The sequence below is a fragment of the Trachurus japonicus genome, chromosome 12, assembly GCF_045865225.1.
Source record: "Trachurus japonicus isolate A0001 chromosome 12, Traja_1.0".
In the NCBI taxonomy this organism is placed as follows: Eukaryota; Metazoa; Chordata; class Actinopteri; order Carangiformes; family Carangidae; genus Trachurus; species Trachurus japonicus.
The window spans coordinates 8,089,918-8,111,696 of NC_140918.1; the positions used below are offsets into that span (position 1 = coordinate 8,089,918).

The 21,779-nt window shown below is 42.0% G+C and overlaps 1 protein-coding gene across 3 annotated transcripts in view; it reads right to left on the minus strand.

Moving 5' to 3' along the window:
* Positions 1 to 6,024: 6,024 nt before the first annotated feature.
* The window catches only part of LOC146977036 (uncharacterized), a 33,989-nt gene continuing 18,234 nt past the window's right edge, over positions 6,025 to 21,779 (minus strand). For all 3 annotated transcript variants that reach the window (XM_085792937.1, XM_085792936.1, XM_085792935.1), the window contains exon 4: positions 6,025 to 7,042. In XM_085792937.1, coding sequence (XP_085649063.1) covers positions 6,853 to 7,042 — 190 coding nt within the window. In that variant the 3' untranslated portion in view covers positions 6,025 to 6,852. The remainder of the gene's footprint in view (positions 7,043 to 21,779) is intronic.

The following is a 21,779-nucleotide window of genomic DNA, read 5'->3' on the forward strand; positions in this document are numbered from 1 at the left end:
CTTGGAGAAAACTGATACACTGGCAGCCTTTTAGCTTTGGTTAACATCAGGATAAAAAAAGAGGTAGGATCTTTTTGTTTTTGTTTCGTACTTATTAAAATTATATCTGTTTCTTTGTTTCAGTGAGTCTTCTGAAATTCCTCTAAATGTTTAACCCCTAAAACATTCATGTAATCTGTTTTCATCAGGGTTGTGTCAATGTGATGTGATCAAATATGATCAATAATAGCAACCTGGCAATATGAACAAACAGAACTCTACATTGGAAAACCTTTTGTTCAATACAACATATTGTTCATTTAGAGGAAAAATGGTTTTCAGAGCCTTTAGGCTGTTATACATAGACTTAAACGAGCAAAGACTAGAAAAATAATTAATAGATAAGGGTAGAAAAAGCTGTTTTTGAGCCAATGTCTGTTACATAAAGCATACAGGTACATGCAAGTGGTGGCCCTGATTAATGCAGCTCTGTCATCACGTGTCGATTCATTGCAGTTGCTAAATAAAAAGAAGAAAAAAAAATCATTTGAAAAGGTAGTCTACCTCTGCCAGCTTCATGCTTGGATGCAACCTGTCAGAGTATTTGGGGGTTTAAAGTCATGTTCGATGTCCACTGTGTCCTTGAATCGTAAATTACAAAGAGCAGGTTCATGATGCAATACGCACTCACAGTCTTTATCATCTGCTCCTCAATGGGGTGGAAAACAAACTAGCTGAACAAAACAAAGGAAAAGCACCTCTCGGCAAAGCAGTCACAGGACTTTGAAGTTATCTAACATGTCTTCAGAGAGACTGACTTTGATGTTCAGAAAACTCCTCTCAAACAGTGACACATTCCCCTGAAAATAATTGTCAAATGTGTTCCTGAGCACACTGACTGCCCCGCAGGCAGCACAGGCATGAACTCTTATTTATTCTTAGTTCAAAATTTCTCGCTGTTTTATGAACTCATTGTTCAGCGTCATGAGTTTTGCCACATGACATGTCGTGGTAAGAAGTTCACGGTTTGAAGTGCTGAACGCTGTCATCCGTCGTGTGGATTTAGCAGCTTTTTTTTTTTTTTTGACTTTTGATCCTTTCGCTTGTGAACTTTCAAACCTCGTGCCTGTGTACGGGGGCAGTGATTAACTGAAAGCTACAGAGTGGCAGGATAACGACTCTGTGTCTGACAACCAAGTGCATGTGTTGGAATTACAGCTCTGCAAAAAGACATCAATATTTTTACGACCTCACTCAGTAAAGGATGTTACTGTATAGGTCACACACACACATCTGTCAAATATCAACAACACTTTGTGCAGACCACCGAGGACCAATGCATGTCGCCTATTTCTTCTATACGTCTCATTTGTATAAATCTCCCCTTTTTTTTGCACAGCTCTGTTTTGAGCTCAGCTTCAGGCAGGGGCTGCATGAACCAATCAGCTGCTTGATGCCGTTTCCCACAATGCCTTGAAGAGCTCTAGGGGATATGACAGATGAGACGTTAAAAACACTTACAAATGTGTTAAAGACAAAAACAGCCCCTTGTTGGTCGGGATGCGTTGATTCAAACACCAGTGAGACCAAGAAATAAAGATTCACCAGGGCTGGTTGAGAACACAACTAGGAGTTTGATGGCTGAAGATACTTTAAAGGGATACGCCAACATTTTTTTTTTCGTGTCTTACCTCACTCCCGAGTCTATGACAAGCAGATAGACACCATTCTTTCGACTGTGCGTGCAGTAACAAAGGAGATACGGGCAGAGCTGGCACACTGCTAATTAGCTTAGCTCAAACGCTGGAAGTGCATAGGTAGTATTAGCCTGCCTCCTAAGCGAGCCGAAATCAGCAGTCAGAAGCTGATTTCATTTTAGCTCTAAACTCTGTAAATATATCACTTTATCAACATTTCAAACATTTTTAGTCGAGAAAGGAGCCGTTTAGGTGGAGGCTACTTATGCACTTCCAGCGTTTGAGCTAAGCTAATTAGCGGTGCGCCAGCTCTGCCCGTATCTCCCTTGTTACTGCACGCACAGTCGAAAGGATGGTGTCTATCTGCTTGTCATGGACTTGGGAGTGAGGCAAGAAACGAAAAAAAAATGTTGGCGTATCCCTTTAAATCTGATCAGATAAATAAGGACTGGATTGATGACCGACCCAGGAGTGTGTGTATGTAATTCATTTTACCTCATACCCCACCAGATACTGCTGTATTATGTTGCAGCAAAAGTTTAGTTCAACTTCTTTCCTGATTGACCCTTCGTTATCTAGTTTGAACCCTCTGTATTGGCTCCTTCATTATATCAATGGAGGTGGCCACATTCAGATGAAAGTAAAGCTGTTTTTGTTTTGTTTTTTACCTGGGGTTGTTTTTCCAGGGCTGAACCAGAGCTAATTCCAAGTTCAAGCAAACGGACTGATTGATCCATCTCCTGTTGGGAGGCCGGTTTGAATCAGAGAAAAAGAAATGCTGTGATAGCTTCTGTGCAGGTGTATATAAAAGAAAAACCGACACATGAATGTAAAATTATCTCTGTGTGAATTTGCCTATATATGGGGATCAAACAGAAAACAGAAAAAACACATTTCAACCTCAAGACTGACTGCCGAGTGTGTGTGTGACGGCATTTGGGGCTTGAAGGTGGGCGGCTTGAACACACCTAAATAATAAATACAAAAGAAAAAAAATCATACGTGAAGGAATGAGCACACAGTAAAAACTTCACTCACAGCCGTCCAGATCTTATGTTGATGTTCCTCCAAGCTCCAATTATGTACATTTGGGAAGTTCCTCTGATTCTTCTGAACCTCCTCCAACATGATTCAGACTCGGCCCTTGCTGCAGTGCACGCCATCCCACTCTGTCTTCAAGTCTTTGCTGTTTGCTGCCTCCTCTGAAGTTTCCTGTGAAGCCAAAATGTCCAAAACGAAATCACAACTCATTCAGCTCACTGACATTTCCCTCCACCCCACACACCTCTCCTCTCCCTCTCTCTCTCTGCCTCCACAGGTTGCTGTGAAGAAGATCTGATGGTATTTTCCCGTCCTCAGCTGGTGTCTCAGGTCTTGCAGTGTTTCCCTGTCCCTCTCAGATAAGCTACAACGTATTTACATTTCATTGCCCTTTTTTGCATCAGTGACAGCAGTGGCAGGGGAGAATTTAGCTCATATTTTATTAAACCAATCTGCAGCTATCGCGGTTGACTCAGAAACTTGGCGGGTCGTCTTGAAATGGGTACCTTTTAATTCATTATTTACAATTTCCCAGTGACACATGCACACACGCTCACACATGCAGAGCGATGTGACTGTCATACTGTGTGTTTGTGTATGTGTATGTGATGCTGCTGCAATCTAAAAAGCCAAGCTAGAGGATGCAACCAGGCATTGTGTCAGTCTCTCTCTCCCTCCCTCTTTCTTTATGTATGTGTATGCGTGTGGGTGTATTTTTAATTTGAATCCCCTGGTTCACATTCAATCCATATTTTTCTTTTATTTGGTCACTAATGAGGTTCCTATCTCGGTTCAAAGAAAAGCAAATTCTTTCAAGTATCATTGCAACTTTGGGGCTTGTTTATCAGCATCATTATTAAGTCATTGAGAAAAGACACAGTTTATGTTGCATCATTTATTGCATTAGCCTCCAAACAATATTCGGCCGCCAGACCGGCGGACAGGTTCTGTCTCCGGCACCTTCTGACTCCACGGTCTGATTGACTGTGAAATGACCTCTTTAGTTGTAATGTGGTAAAGTGAAACATAATATCTCTATAGCAGCCTAAGCTCAATGACTCATGCAGTATTAGCTTTGCTGCTTCCGCTCTCAGCATGCAGGGGCAGTTGTAGTTGTTTTCACATGCCCATTATGCATGCTTGTTGATGCCTGGAGACATGGTTATTTTTTCCTCCTTCATTTTCAGCCCGAGATTCGACTGATGTTGCGCTGAATTGCGTGAGCCAACTTTGACCCCTTGATGTTTCTTTGAAGAGAGGCCTCAGAATGAGCTCTGCGTTTTCTCTGCAGGGCCACCACCACCACCACCACCACCACCACCAACGCCCGCCGCGTTGTCTCTGCAGCTCTGGGACCAAAAGCCCCCCGTTTACCTGGAGTTACAGCCTGACACACCCAAACAAGCCCGGGTTGCCTCACATGTAAAGCTTTCTCTCCCTTTTGTGTGTGCCAGCATTCATTCTTGAATAGCACTGCAGCATTGCTGACAAAATAGTTACCTACCTCACCCCAGAATCCCTTCACACACACACACACACACATGCACACACACTCGCGCTCACTTCCTTTCTCTTTATGGATTCAGAGCCAGTCTTCTCTGGCTCCTTTGTTCCCCACTCCAGGCTGGGCTCAGATCCTCTCTGCTCTCTGTAAGCCCGCTCCGCTCTGTCATCAGGATTACAGGCTGTGCTGTAGCAGATTAATGACTGACAACTCTACACTCCTCTCAGCATTGCGCGGCACACACAGAGCTACTAGGAAAGGGAGCATGTGCACTGGTTGTGAGGGAGAGAGGAACAACTGCGGGGGAGATAATGCATTGTGTTGGTCTGAGAACAATATGTTAGCTGTGCGATTGTGTGTGTGTACTGTATGTGTGTGAAGTGGAATTGTGTGGTTCCAGGGCGTGCGTGACGGGGTATGTGTGTAAAATGTGTTGCGTATTTTTGAGGCGGAGGTGCGTGCGGCAAAAAAAAAGAAAAGCTTTTTAACTTCTCCACCTCAGTGCAGCACAGCAGGACGGAGAGTTAAGTCGGCGAACATGGGGCCTCTGTTGAACAAGCTTAGGGTTGATGTGTTTGTGTGTGTCTGCTCATGTGTACATACAGTATGCATGCCTGTGTGCTCTTACAGTCTTGAGAGCCCAGCAAGAGAAAAAAAGGGGCATTTCCAAGTCAACAACATGAGGGAGTGTGGACCCCTGACTGCCTGAGAAGGATGTCTAAAACATTCATCTCCTCCAATAACGCTTCCCAACGACAAACAAAACAGCTTCCAACTGCTTTGTTTGAGGCAAAGTGAAAGCAAACAACAAACTGAGAGCTAACACTTTCTGAAGTTTGGGATAAATTAGGCCACGATCTCACACCACCTCAGAGCCTCATAGAACATAGAAGCAGCTTATGTGTGTCATGAATTACTAAGTAGTAATATTTGGGGCTTCTCACAGCCATCAAACAGCTGAGGCTTAATTTCCTGAGACTTGCCCTGGAGTGTCCAGGAAAGTGGGCTGTCTGAGCCGCCATCTGAGGACTGAGAAGCTGCTGCTACTTGCATTTCGGCTGTGACATCCTTGAAATGCATTAAAATGTTTTTGTTGTTTTGTTAGTTAGAAGTCAGAGCCATCTAGCGCCCCTTGTCTCACACAGTGACTAATAGCAAATGATGGCAAACAGCTACATTCAGTGAAGTTCATTATGCTTATTTTCATTTTATGGTACTTAGCCTACCACTTTTATTACACAACACCTTTTTTCTCCACTCTATGTATCATTTGGCAATTTAGCCTTAAAGGTGCTACATAAATTTACTTTTTGTTATAGCTAACGCTGACACATACAAACTACAATAAAACCTCTACTTGTTGAGAGCAGATTGGACGCTGCAGTGACTCGGTATCGGAAAATGGCAAAGTGGTAGCTCGCCGATTAGCATGCTAAATTCAGTAGAAGATAAGAAGAGATAGAAATATTAGCAAAATAAGAGTCAACATTAGCTGCACCTTACTGACGCTTATTAATAAAGTTTGATACTGGACTTATGTTTCAGACTATAAACAGCTAATCCTGGCAATGTACTGTACTGTAGCAACAGCAAAACTTACAAATAGTTCCTATATGCACTGTTGAAGATTAAATCAGTAGTTTATATGTATATAAATTGTAGAAGCTTCACCAACAGTATAATTTAATATTTTAAGAAGACACTTCTACCTTTTCTTAGTAGATTTCTCAATGTAAGAGTAGGCTGAGGTGGGTTTTACCCCACTGATAATGTCTTAAAATACGACAACACACACCGGCCAGCTGTGGTAAAATACTTTTATAGAGCAGTAATCCATATCTGAAATATAGCATCCAAGCAGAATAGCTCTGATATGTACAGAACTCAGTTCACCCATTTTCTCATTTTATATTTGCTTTTTTTATGTAAATGTGTCAGTTCATGTGTGTGTTTATGTGTGTGTCTGTGTGTGCATGTGGACACGTGTAGCAGGTTGTCATCAATTACAGTATATTAAAAGTTTTAAATACAGGTCATAATAATTCTTTTTAAATGTCTCTGGATATAAAAGCTGGTGTTCTGACCCATTAATGAAGTCCATTAATGAAGATGAATTCTTCTTCTCCGTCGTCTTTTTTACCTAGAAACTCTATTCATTTCATCTTTTATAAATATGCTCTATCCTCTCTGCTGTATTGCCTGTTGTACTGTGCCCCTTGCCCCTTTCCACCCGCTATATATTCTCTTTATATCTCCTAATTGCTTCCTAACTGTGACTCATATTGTGGACTGAACTTTTTGCTTTTATTTGACTTCAGCACTTTTACTTCCCTGCACCAGTATCAAACCTATAAGTGCTGAAGAGGCATTTTAAGAGCAGTAACAACATGTGCGCCCCAGTCAAACCATTCTCATCAACTCCAACAGCAACAGCTAAAACCATAACCTCTGTAGCTCTTCCTCCTCCCACAGCTTTGTGTTTGAATTTTAATTCTCCAAGTCCCTTCCACACTTGTTTTTCAATCAAACCACCACAGTTAAACATTTGTAGTTTGTGTTTTTTAAAAGTTTTTTTAAAGAACGTTATGCAGTGCATTACAGTATCAAAATGTCTCTTCCTTCATCCGACGCTCAGAGGAACCAGAAGCATTTCTTCCTGTTCTTCTTGGTCGTGGCAGGCGGCCGCACCGCTTGAGGGGAGTCTTGTTGGTGGGGTGTGGTGGCCTGGGGAGTGGAGGGCTGCGGGGAGCCCTCCGGAGGGTCGCCCACCTTCCATGTGCGTACCACCTGCCCTTCCTGCAGACGAAAGTCATGCTCCACACTGCAGAAAAGAGAAGGAGAAAAAAAAGGAAAGAGAGGGACAATGCAGTGGTGTGTTACTTCAACCTGCAGCCATTGATTTTTCGATTTTCCTGAGGGAAATATGTGTCTTCTTTAGCTGCTAAATGCTCCGCCGTGTTTGCCAGCTAGTCTCTAACTCGCTGTTTCGTGCTGAGCAAGTTTGCACACAGCGTGTCTTTAGAGATTATTTGCTGAAAACAGCTACAAGACGAGAGTGGTGGTGAAGAGTGAACAGAAAACCGTAACGTTGCAGGTTGGACAACTGAACAATGAGCTGAAAGTCGCCGTAAAGCCCTGTGACGCTGAGAGGGCAGAGAGAGAGGCCCTTGCGCATTCAGGTGACAATTTTCTCTACTGTAGGTTTATGACTATGAGTGACCTCCTCACCTCACACTCACACTGTTATTTGATATGTTATAAAATATTTATCACAGAAAGTGTGCACAGTGCAAGGTGTTATCAGGAAACTGGTGTGAAAAACCAGTGAAGACTCCCACATGTGCCACATCCTGGTGGACAATAATGAAGCTGTTGACAAAGTGAATCAAGTGCAAAAAAACGCTGAGTGTCACAGAAATGTTGCAGCACCAGGAGGGATCCCAGGACTGCAGCTGACACGCACACCAAACGAAAAGTCAGCAAGGTGCATCGTCAAGTCACATGACAGTTTCGCTCAAGGGGGGTCCACTGCCGAAATGAGATGTGAACCCTGATGCACCTCTGCAGAAGCTATAGGTAAAGGTAAGCAATAATAAATGAATGCATCTGCAGTAAAGGAATAAGGACAATATTTGCTTGCTGAATTACTTTTGTCAGCAGTTGCATGTTGGATAAGCTTTTTCCCCCCGTGAACTGATTCTTTTTCCCCTCTTTTCTTTTTTTTTTTTTTATTCATTTCACTTTGCTGCTATTCTTGCTTATTATGCAGTGGCCTAGTTAGCTGGTGTTTCTCATCACAGCACAGATGCTGGAAATAAAGAGGACTCCCTCGGTTGACGATATGAGGAGAGAAGTGCTGCAGAGGAAGCAAGGAGGACTGAGCTCAGCACCAGCAGCAGCAGCAGCAGCACCAACACAACCACCAGCAGCAGCAGCAGCAGCAGCAGCAGCAGCAGCAGCAGCCGTAGTGGAGCCTGGAGTTCTCAAGCAAGAACAATGAGGACTCTCACATTCATATCCATCTGGCTTCAAACCTCCCACTCCCTCAGTCACTCAACCACTTCACTCTGGATGCCCACTGGTGTTCTAATGCACGAACAAAAAAAAAACACAAATGAAACATCAAAATCCAGACAGGAACACAGTGCAGGCAACGGGTGCGGACAGAGTAAACAGTAAAAAAGTGAGTGGGTACAAAGAGCAGTGAAGAGGATTTCTTCTCTCCGCAATATTTACAGCAGGTAGGGAAAAAAGCTACTTCAACTAAACCTCTTTGTGGCGGCTGGGACTGCTTCACAGCTTGAAACAAACCTCCAAAGTGGTGTAAAATGAGGCGCTGTAGTCAGTACAAAGGCAAGTTGATGGAGTCTGTATCTGCCGTTCTACCGCCCCTTAAATGAATAGAGTAAATAAAGTGTCCCATTCCTCCATTTTATTTTCGCAGCCTCTATATTTGTGCCACCATACAGCTCGGCTCCCTATAGAGTTCCCCAGTGACTCCTGCCTTGTGTCTGCTGTGTTCCCGCTTTGTGAAAATGAATAGCCCCGGTCCACAGCTCTGCGTGATCAAGGCACACTGGCGCTGTAGGGAGCTGTCCACCCTCAACCTTAATTATCTGCACACTGAGCCCACAAACTGTGGCAGGCAGGAAGCTGTGAACCTAACACACTTCTTCCCGCAGCTCTTCTTCTGTCCTCTGCTCTTACTTTTTGGCTTACAATACAGGCCCAGCCCCCCCCCCCTCAACTTAAGGCCCTGCCTGTGGGTAAATTAGAGGTGTTTTACAGATGATGCAGGCCATATTTCAGATGTAGTGTCAGTGTGCTACAATGTATAGTTTTCAAAACTTGAGAATAGAGACTATCGTGCAAGTGGGTTGCCTTCAAGAATTACAAGCTCTCCCTTGTGTTTCCACAAAAAATGCACAGTAACAGCTGTGTATGTACTATAAAGTCCCCCCAAAGCTAAAATAGTGTTTTGTTTGTTGTCATTTCACTTTCACTGAATGGGCTATACAACATGTCTAGATTCTTATCGTGCAATAATCTCATCTGGGAGCAGTCTTATGAAATCCATTCTGCAGCAAGCCCACACCGCCAGAGACATAGAGCACGATCTTCAGAGACGAGGAGAACAAGGAGTCCTGCAGCAGCAGATGGTCTGGCCTCTGCTGAGACCTGATCTCATCATCATGGAGTCAGTCTGGGTTTTACATGAAGAGGCAGAAGACATTGAGACAGTCTGAGTCCACAGAAGAACAGACTGTTGCAGGTTCTCCGAGATACAAGAACAATGGTGGTTTCAGACTTTTCGACCCCACTCTATTTATTAACCACTATAAAGAAAATATATACAGTAAATCCCAAAATGTTCAGATGGCTTAATAACTAAGCACCTGGGTCTGTATTCATAACAAAGCCGTGCACAGCTAAGAGCCCAAGACCAAGAATCAAACGCAGCATAAATGCTAAGAAAGAAATCATCAATAGGGAAAAGAGATGAGTCTGTAAGAGTCTATAAGACTATATCTAGCACTTTTACAAAAATGCAGCCCAAAGCACTTCACATAGTCAGGCAAAACAATAAAAAACCCTCCCACAAAAGTCAATAACACAGTAAAGGATAAAATAAGCACACGTGATTAAAAAAAAAGGGATATAAAAATCAATCCTAAAAACATAAAGACTAAAGTCTCCACATTAGAGGTTAAAAGCCGGATTAACTTTTCAAAAAATACTGATTGAGCTTTTAATTAGCCCTGTATGGGATGTGCGGGCGCTGCAGTTAAACTTTTGAACTGAGGAATATTTGCACAGACCCGTGTTAGGAAGGGTAAATGTGATTTTAAGAATTAAACAACCATATCAGATGCTAATTATCCTTCAAAGCAGAGTGTTTAATGTGTCCCAAAACATCTCCAGAGGAGATCTTTTATTTCTGCCTTTACATGTATCTGAATTTATGATCCTCTACTTCCTGCTGGTTGAAACAATTATAACCTCAGAGTTTCAGTGGGAGGATCAAAGTGATGCCAAAGTCAACAACACATCAGTCAGAAAAAAATCCATGTTTCTTGTTGTAAAACTAAAGCTGGTGCACTTGTCCGTACAGTATCCGTTCCCACTGTGTGTCCTTTACTTTGCACACGTTATTCCATCCTCAGAGATTTGCTGTATAAATCTCCTCTCTCTTTTTTTTAATCATTCAGTTTGGGACACAGTGACCTTACCCAAGAGCAGTGCATCTCTAGAGGGGATTGACTCAGCAGATTTGTAGTTATCGCATAATTCGCCTGCTATTCAGAAAAGATTATTTACAACCGCCATGTGAAACAACTAGAGAGAGAGATTACACTCGTTTGATTTTTAATTAACAATATTACTAACTGTAGAAAGACTCATATGACTGTGTGTGGTGCTGCAGAGAGCTGGACAGCAGGCAGCAACCTGCCCCCTGGTTTCACTCTCTGTAAATGAGGATGTTAACAGATACAAGCTAAAAAATCTGACAGGCTGAAAACAATATTTTAGAATAATATAGGCACAGAGCAGAGGTTGAGCAGGTCTTCATCTCTTTTTCATCCTTCCATCTATAAAACATTCATACAACAGCACCAGCAGGAGATCATCATTTCTCCTCTTCTATCTCCCCTCCTCTGTGCTTTTGCTGAGTAGCGGAGGAGAGACTTTGAGCAGCAGAGATATAGTAGTGCAAAGGCAATCAGCTCCAAATATCTTTACAATTTCTTTCTGCTATGGGCTGAACATCCTTTTTCTTTTTTCTTTAAAAAAAAAGAAAAAAAAAGAGAGGACATCTCATTTCAGGAGGAATTACATGAGCAGTCAGTCTCAGCAGAGAGCCATGTTCATCTGTGATGAGGTACCACACCCACAGATGCTTATATACCAACACACAACACAAAACACAACCTTTTCAACATCAACACACACACACACACACACACACACACGCTTCCCTATTACTACTAAGGAGAACAGGCTGTACCTCGACTTATTACACTCTCCTCGGACTATTATTCTGAGATGGTCGACTCGCACCAGCTGTTTGGCTGCCACACACACACACACAGTGTCCCAAACTATGGTCTGGCTTTAAAAATCCTTCTTTGATACCTGCATTAACATTCAGATTGCACTGATTTTGAGAGGGAGTGTGATGTTTTGAACAGTGTGTGTGTCCATCTCGGCATTGTTTGATTCTCGCACAAGATGGTAATTTATCCGGCCGGGCGTGATTTTGTTTAGCTTGTTCCTTTCAATAAACTCTGCAGCAGTCTGATATGAAACACTTTAGAATATTAGAAATAAAAGGATCTTCTTCAAATGCACACAAACACACACACACACTCACTCCCCTCAGTGTTGTTTTGTAAGTTTGCCTCAATTTGTACTAAATTATATGTAAAGCAATTTCACTGTGTTATCCAACTTAAATTCAATTAATTAACAATAGGTGTACCCACACAGTGCAATTTTCTTGAAAACCGTATGCAATTCCTTAGAATATAGTAAAAGTATAGGTGTGGGCCAGAGGGGTTCTATAGCATTGATCAATACTTGTGAAGTCATTCAAGGCTAGTCAGGTGAAGTCAAGACTAAGCAGAAACTCTGTGAGAATCACTTAGAAATATTGGGCAGTAAGTGCATTGATTGACCGTCTAGAATTTGGCCAAGCAATGAAACTAGAATGAAACAGAGAAAAGAGAAAATTGGTGGTAACACAATTACACCAGTAAAGTGAAATCAGAAGCCTCTAACAAAGAGGTAAGGGCATCACGAAATAAAACACGACTGAAGAGCCTACGGCCCGGCGGCGAGTGGCTCTGTGATGCTGCTCTCCAGCTCTAAGGCCATTCAGTGTCGCATGATTGCATGTTTCCAGTAAACACTTATGGAAGGACTTGTCATGGGTATTGATTACTGTGTCTATAATAGCCAAAAGCCACGGATGTACGTCAAGCACTGCCTGTGGGATTGTGGGTAGCTGCACCCTGCAGTGGAGGACTCTCCACCAGAGGAAGATGATGGAAACAGTGAAGATGTCTGTGGAGTGAAAACATAGGCTGCTACGTGTTTGTGCCAGCGGGGGAAGAGATGCAAAATTATAGGAAACACCCTCGAGTGCTTGAAATCATTTCACTGCAGAAGAAAATACTTTTTGATGCAAAAAAGTACTCCTTTTTGCATGAATTTGACAAATATCAAGAGATAAATGATCAATAAAAATGTGAATACATGATTAAAGCTGAGATATAGATTTGTCATAATGCTGTTGCCAGCATGTTAAAGGGATAGTTCAACATTTTGGCAAATTGGCCCATTGCCATAATCCCTATAGTCATAGCAGTAGGTTCGTTACCTTTAATTGTTGGTGCAAGCTGTTTTTTAGAACGGCGGAGCAGAGCCGTGAGCTGCTCAGAGCTACGCTACGGAGGCTAATGGGATTTCTTGGTTTCCCTCATCAAACTCATCAAATACACAATCCGACAACTCAAAAACGCTCTGGTGGACAAGTTGTGACCTTCACATTCACCACGCTATGAGATAATAACAGAACGCTACGAGACAAGAGTTGTTTTCAAGGCAAATGCAGAGACTTCTTGTCGAAAAACTACTCCCAACAGGAACGTGCATCAGCGGTTTTGCATGAATTTACCTAGAAAACAACTCGTAACGTTCCGTTTGATGAGGGGAACCAAGAAATCCCAATCCTCCGTAGCGTAGCTCTGAGCAGCTCGCGGCTCTGCTCCACCAATCTAAAAATAGCTTGCACCGACAATTAAAGGTAACGAACCTACTGCTATGACTATAGGGATTATGGCAATGGGCCAATTTGCCAAAATGCTGAACTATCCCTTCAACATACAGTACACAGAAAGACAACGCTTGTAAAATGTTTTTTTTTTTACTGATTTTCACTTATTTGACTTCATTTGTTTGCAGGCCAACATTTGATCAGTTCGCCCAACAGTCGTCCAGTGAAAATACCAGACTAAACTAAAAGTCAGTCTAGATCCATTTCCCATGGAGATAAAAGGCTATAAAACAGAGACAAGAGTCTTCGCTCAAGATATTTACATTATGATAATGAGAATTTGTTTTACACCTACACACAATGAGATAATTCAATCGTTATCTCAAGCTGGACGCCCAGTCAGACAGTTTTCCCATTGTCAGCTTCACTTTATTGACAGCTGGCTGAGGCATCTTGTTTTGCTTTTGTCTGCTCGTGATTGACAGCGGGCGGCTTCCAGTGTAGCCACAGAGCTATCACAGGAAGTTTTATAGAGGAAGAAAAAAAACAGTGAAATCACTAATCCTGCATATCCAGACCCCCCTCTCCACCCACACAACTCAACCCCCCCTGCCCCCTCAGCCCCCGTTCATCAAGCTCACAGAGATCTGGGGGAAATCTCATCACAAAAACTGAAGATATACGGCAGGCTTCACTAACAAGATAGTGGACTCGGGCTCAAACCAATTGAAATTGATGTCTGCAACAAGCTGAGATCGGTGAGGCAAAGTATTATTTCAGTTTGTATACGGCTGGGAGGAGGAGACCGTCTGACTGAGCAAGAAAAAACAGACAGTGACAGTGTAAACATGACTTCTACCTCGGGGACTCATCATGGTATGATTTATGCTATTCATGGTAGGGGTTGACTATGCGGTATAATTTATGGTAATCATAGGATGCTAAAAGCCTAAATGCACATCAGCAGCAGTCAGATCACATTTCACCACAACACCTCTTTAGCATAAGACACAACAATACATCGTATTGAATCTCTGTGAGCTGGGATTCAAATCTGTGGCCTTTTCAAGGTCACTATGTTTGGCTTCATAACTAAGTGCTAAAGTTCTTGGCAGCATTTCAGAATAAACAAAGGGAAACCTGTTGTGGATAATTTTAACCTTGTGTAGCCATGATATTACTCTCTTCCTGCATCTATGTCCTCTGTCTGGCACCTTTGTTTTCCGTTGTAGGATAATAAATATCTAATATTTACATTTACATAGCAGCTACTCGTATAGATTCCACTAATGTGACCTTATTAGTGACCCCTGGCGCTTTCCTACGGTGCTTTGTATTCAAAAAACCAACAGCACAGCCATCCACAGAGAGAGAGAGAGAGAGAGAGACTCTCATCTTGTTTGTCTTTGGTTCTCTCCATGTGGATGGATAAATAACACAACATGCTGTTTATTGAAGAGACCAGATGATGAACCTGGAAGGTTTAAGATCAGAGAAAATCCTCTGCATCAAATAGCTTTGTAAATAAAGAGCAAGTGAGGTTAAGATTGATTACTGAGGAAGCATAAGCTCGGGATGAGGAAATAAAAAGCAGATGTAGGCCAGGAGCTTACAGTCCCATCAGAGTTAGCTTGTACCAGCTTAAGACCTGACCTGCTATTGTGGTCTAACTCTCAGTGCTTTGTTTACTTTGTAGAGCTCATTGTACCATGGGAAGACGCTGTACAAAGTGTATAAATGAGACAAGCTTACTGAACCAGCAGCCAAAAGCTACGCTGGCAGTGCCGAGCATCCAGGATCTGCTCTGTGGGAAAAAAAAAAGAAGCTGTTTGCTGTAAATTCACACTCATTACTGGTTTACTTTGGGAGTTCACGGTGCGTGCATGCTGCTATCACCTAACTGCCTCTGTCAGCGGCTGCTTTCAGCAACCTGATTAGTAAATGTAGCATGAAAGTGGTAGTGATAGGTCAGACGTCGAGCTGTGGCAACATAAATACATCATGTTTGGCTGTTAATGGACAAAATAGTTAGCTTCATTTTTAAAAAACACTTTAAGAGAAAAGCTGCACTACATTTTTTGGCAACTTAACGTCACAGCTTTGTTTTTGCTAAGTTTATACGATGAACTTATGGCACTTTGGAGTCAAATATATACAGCTGACAATGAACGCATGGAACTCCTTACTGTTAGAGAATAATTTCACTTTTACCACTGCCAATAACTAACCTCACACAGAACAGAAAACAAGGGTTTTATGTAGGGTCATAGGTTTTCTTGTTGTTGTCATTTGCATTTGTTTTACCCTTTTATTTTATTTTATAACCACTGTGCATTGGATATGTATCTTATTATGTTCTTTGATGCAGATGACAATCCAATTGTGCAGATTTAATGTAAGTTTTTGTTGACTTGTCTTGTCTTTTGTCTCGTTGTGATTGTAAATGTATGTTTAAATGTACTGGTTTTAAATGTGCGGTGCCCTAGAGCGCAGCTAACGGGGATCCTAACAAATAAACAAAATCTGACATTCACTCTGTTTTAGCTCTGTTTTTGATCTCCACCAGCTTCTTGGGGAAATATCTGGCTCTGTAGCTGCTAAATCTTCCACTATGTTCACCAGGTGGTTGCTGAGCAGGTAGAGAGAGCACAGTGGGTTTTTTCCACTGAACTACACAACCACCTGCTGCATCTGGAAACAATACTGATGAGTTAACGTAAAAAACAATGAACCCCTAAAAACTGCTGTAAAGCTCTGCAGAGCTCAGGGGGAAACTGCGTAATAATCAGAGGGTTTGCAACTATGGCAACTTTAGATATATTGTTGCTAAAAAGATGGATCACAAAACTTCAAATTCGACCTTAGATGTCTTTAAACGTGCCACAGCTGTAACAGTTAACCTTTCATTCAGTATGACTGCAGTTAGACTATAAAGTTTGAGCTATAGTGTGGTTAACCTTTTCTCCTGAACTGCTGAGTGTGTCGTTTCCATACAGTCGAACAGTGACTCTAAGTATAAGCACTTTTTCTCTGTGTGTGTGTGTGTAGTTAAACACAACTTTAGTGTGTGTCTGTGTCGACACAAACTGATGGTTCATATTGAAGAAATTGGACCAGGATTTACTGTTCGGCCTCCTGCGGCTGTTTTGGGCCAAATTTAGTGCAACATATGTGATGAGGTGTGCTCACACAGTCTCTGCTAAATTTCAAGCCAGTTTTTTTTTTTTTTTTTTTCCCTCAGCACCCGCCCACAACGGATATTTATCAGCTGCTCAGCGATGACACCAAAGTATATTATATTGTAGAGTTTTCCTGTTCCTTGTGAAAGTTTTCTAAGTTGTATATTTCTGCATCTCGTCCTGGTACAGTGAGTCAGCTCGGGTGAATTAAAAGACGTGAGGTGATGGCTGCGAGCGAGCACGGAGCAGCTCTACCTGTTTGTCCTCAGCACCACTGAGGTATTGAGTGATAGCTGCTGGAGCGGAAGGCTCTGATGGATGAGTGGCTATTGAGGGAGATCTGAGAGCAAGAGAGAGAGAGGGGGAGAGGGGGAGAGGGAGGTGTGACGGCAGGGTGGCAGTTTGCCATTTGAAAAAAAAAAAAAAAACAACAAGGAGAAGAATCCATCCATCTTTATCTCTGTCGTACCTATTCATAAATGCACTGTAACACAACACTGAAGCCATCTTCATAGGTTTCTATGCGCGAGGGGTGTGTTTTGTTTTGCCTCTGTGGCATTTGGAGGTGGGGCAGATAAAGACAGTCTGCAGGGGTAATGAAGATTAAGGACCAAGGTGAGCCATGGGGGGATCGTTGTGCACAGATGCAGAAAATAGGGAGCTGATTAACAGCAGCACACCTCCACTGTTATTTTTTTTGGATGACCGAAGAGGTGAAATCGTATAATAATAATAATAATAATACTAATAGGCGTATTTAACAGAATAACAGTGTTTTGTTTCGTTTTGCTATGGCTGCCAAGACAATATACAGGCTTTAATTGTTTCAGGTGATGGTTTCTGGCGTAGCTGCGATACAAAAGAGGGTCACACATCATTGACAAGAAACTAATATAGAAAATAAAATAAACAAATCCCTAATGTGTATGAACGTGGCTGATTTCAAGCTATATTTGCATGCAAATTATACATGAATAAAATAAATAGGCTACAATCCTTGTGTTCTTTGCGCACAAGAAGACCATGACATGTTGTTGTCAATACATATTTGTTCTGTACATGAATACAGTTTTCCAGTAACCTCCAGAATAACTCTTTATGAAGTTTTAGTAAATTAAAAATAATGGTTTAAATACTGTTAATAAATCATGCAAAATGTTTAATGGAGAAGTAATAGGACAGTAAAAGCAAAAGAATCACATTCTCTCTGGTTATTTGACTTTTGAATTGAAAACCTTTCATGCTTTAACATTTATTTATTTTCTGTATTTAAATATGTTCTTATGTGTTTGATTTTTATCATGAATAATGTTGTTTTGAGCCTTGTCCTGTTGTAATGGCTCTATAAGATCACCTACGCAAGATTGTGAATGTTTTTGTTTGTCACTGTCTGTGTCATCGCAGTAGTCATCACGACAAATTTATTTTCAGAGCAATTTATCTGATGTTTATTTGCTAATAGGTGGATGTTGGTGTGGAGGCGCTGCAGTCGTCTTCCTGAAAACAAGTGGTCAACTGTGTCATTTCTAAAAAATCTCTCTGATGTTGCCAAACAAGAAGGACGGGGAGGCGTCGCAGCATCAGTATGTAGTAATTATCAGATGGTCAACCAGCGTCTGAAAACCCTCGGCACCTGCAGTGTTTAATAAAAACAAAATTGTGTGTAAAAAAAAAACAAACAAACCACAAAAAAAGTGCTAAGCTATTTCTCTGAAGAAACTGTGCGCCATTATCCTCATTTGAACAATAATCATGTCCACGGCAGGCTTTTCATCCCGTCTTTTGTGGCTGTTGAGAGCAACTATAAACACTCGCCTGCAGACAAGGGAGGACGACACGTCGTGCAAACTAATTCATTTCAAGCTCAACTCATTCATGCTGGGGGAGCCAAAGCGATTTCTTCAAACCTGCCAATCCCAAAAATGATGTTTATAAATGATCTATAAAAACCTTTAGTAGATTATTACCAATAATTACCGCTTGCACTGCCTATACATACGATTAGACGATAATGTATGGGAAGCTATTGCTCATGTGCATGAGGATTTAATATCTCATCCATCGATCATGTCTCATAATGACATGAGCTCGGTGCCAAAGCAGGGAGAAGATTGGGTGCTAGTGGAGGAGCTTTAGGGATCTAATTTAGCCGTGGGTGTGATTCTAAAGTGATTAGTATTTATATGACACATCATCCACATTAGGCAGCGCTTCCCTGTTCCACATGCCACTCTTTATCTTCCTCTCTCCTCCCCGTTTCAAAGACATGGCACGACGGTGATGGGCACCATCTGGCACTCACTGTTGGCACAACTTGGGCTCTGTGATTATTGCCAAACAGCATGAACAAGGGTTCTCGCTCTCCCTCTCCTCTTGGTGTGTCTTTCTCTCTCTCTCTCTCTGTCTCTTTTGCTCCCTCTCCCTCTCTGTTTCACACCCAGCCCCTATATCTGTCATTTCTTCACACAAACAAACTCACGAGTGGATGGATACACATTTGCAAGGACGTATAACAATTTCTACAGTTTCAAATTTCCAGTGAATGATCTGAGACGAATGTGTGTTTATGTGTGTGTGTTTTTTGACTTCTTTTAAGACGTATGCACTGCTTGCTAACACGTCACACACCACTGTGCCTGTTATTTTGTGACCGTGGTGCTGTCAGCAGCGGTTGCAGGAGAAAAACAGAGGATATGAAACAAATAATACTCTTCATTTCTATTCTCTTGTTTTCTTGCTGTGAAAATCTCGTGCTCCTGCTGGCTGAACATTTCCTGTGTGTAGTTTCATATGAATGAGACTGATGCCTACAGTGTATTTTCCTCCCCTCTCCCCTGTGAGATGCCTGTTGCTCCGCGGCTCAGCCTGAAGTAAAGATGGATTACTGCAGAAGAACTGCCTGCCCTGCCCTTTACACATTTCACACACACCACTTCTCCATTATCAGCCTCATCCACGGGGATGAAGTGCTGCGCATGTGCACGCACACACACACACACGAACACAACACACACACACACACAGGTCTGAAAGCACTGACGGGGTTGTTAGCAAAAGGTCAAGTCAAGAATCTGACAAATCTTTTCTTTTTTTCAGATAAAACAAAAACCTCTCATATCTAGTTAAACTGAAAGAACAATATAGGCCCCATTTTTCCTCTCTTGATGTCTTTCTATCACTTTCCGTTTCTCTGTCTATATATTTGTGGTTAAAGATACGACATAAGAAATAAGAAATCTGTTCAGGTTCGGATCAATTTCTTGGCAGATATGGACAACCTGGCGATTTAAAAGATCAGAAACAAGTAAATCCAGGCTCTGCTGTGAGGAGATTATGCCCTGATGTTGATACACAGCAGGGACTTACCCTGAGAATTCAATAGGTGTATTATTGACCCATCGGTAAGCTGTCTGATTTCTTTGGGTGTAACATTTGCACTGCTTGTTTTCTCTCTTTTGAGAAAGAAAAATTCTCCTCAGTTTGAACAATAAAGGCAAAAACTTTAAACTAATTATGGCCAGCAAAATTCCATTCGCTGCATTTCCATTCTTTAATTAACACTGTGTGGATATGGATGACACAGTCTACCTTTTACTAAAATACTTCTACTATTAAGGCCAAAATTGACCTTCTTTTAGCTCTGTGTTTGGTCTCCACCAAAATGAAAACAGTATCTGACTTCTCTTTGGTGTTGAGCAGGTAGTGTAATGATTTTTTTTAGGCTTTTTTAATAATGAAAACAGCTACATGTCTGCAACAACACTACGAGCGGTGGAAATCAACCAGAGCAAGTTAAAGGGATAGTTCAACATTTTGGCAAATTGGCCCATTGCCATAATCCCTATAGTCATAGCAGTAGGTTTGTTACCTTTAATTGTCGGTGCAAGCTATTTTTAGAACGGCAGAGCAGAGCCGCGAGCTGCTCAAAGCTACGCTACGGAGGCTAATGGGATTTCTTAGTTTTCCTCATCAAACTCATCAAATACACAATCCAACAACTCCAAAACGCTCTGGTGGACAAGTTGTGACCACATTCAACACGCTATGAGATAATAACGGAACGTTACGAGACGGAGTTGTTTTAGAGGTGAATTCATGCAAAACCGCTGATGCGCGTTGCGTTCAGGGACAGTTTTTCAGCAAGCAGTCCCTGTATTCTTCCTGAATACAGCCATTTTCGAATAGCCTCGAAAATGGCTCCATTTCTTAACTTTCCATTATTATCTCATAGCGTGGTGAATGTGCAGGTCACAACTTGTCCACGAAAGCGTTTTGGAGTTTTTGGATTGTGTATTTTATGAGTTTGAAGAGGGAAACCAAGAAATTCCACTAGCCTCCGTAGCGTAGCTCTGAGCAGCTAGTGGCTCTGCTCCGCCGTTCTAAAAATAGCTTACACGACAAATAAAGGTAACGAACCTACTGCTATGACTATAGCGATTATGGCAATGGGCCAATTTGCCAAAATGTTGAACTATCCCTTTAAGGAAAGGTTGTGGTTACAAATCATACTGTTTAAAAGGCAGAATTAAATGGACCCTGAACTTGTCCAAAGGTCAGGGTCAGGGTCTAGTTCACTGAACACTGTGGAGCTCAGAATAGTCCAATATAAACATAGTTTCTTACGATACTGGGCTGCAGAATTTCTTTTTTAAGTTGCTTTTGAAATTCATATTATCTCTTCTCTCACTCTCTTTTACACACACACACACACACACACACACACACACACACACACACACACACACACCACACACACACACACACACACACACACACACACACACACACACACACACACACACACACACACACACACACACACACACACACACACACACACACACACACACACACACACACCGGCTCCTCTGTCACTGTAATATACTCTGCTCTGTTTCTTCTGTCGCTTTTGCTTCGTTGCTTCCTCAAATACAGATGCACTCTCCCTCCCTCTCCTTTTACTTAACCTCTGTATTTTCCCCCGGATTTCATTTTATATTCTATTCAGTCAGGTCTTTTCGCTCCCTGTTATGATAATGGTAGAGAACTGTCAATGTTTAATGAATGGCTGGAGGCTGGATACAGGTTCAGAAATATCCTCATAACTGTGAACATGAGAAGTTCATCTATAATTCGCTCACACATCACTGTGTTTCAGAGGACCTCAGCTAAACACACACACACACACACATGGGGGCCCAGATTTATTTTGGACAAGTAAGTTTGCGTTGATTTGCATATTGTATGTATAGTGCAGATGTTGGTTTCCCTGAATAAACTGCGCACGGAAAACACATCAGGTTCTGGTTCATTTGGCCGTAGAGGGGGAAAGCAAAGCTGTAAGTAGCTGCCTGGGCAATCTTTCCTGCTCACCTCCTCCCTGACGCTCCTCTCACCCCTCTCTCCTGCTGCTCCGATACCCAATCCAGAGCTGCGAGTTTGCACCACTTCTCCTCATCCCCATTTAGGTGTGAAATGTATTTATATTCAAAGCTCAGAAAAAGTGAGGGCGGAGAGAGAGAGAGCGGAGGAAGTGACACAAGCAATCTAGTGGAAAAGGCGCCTCTTTCTGATGTCTGTAAAATAGCATATTCGTCTGGATA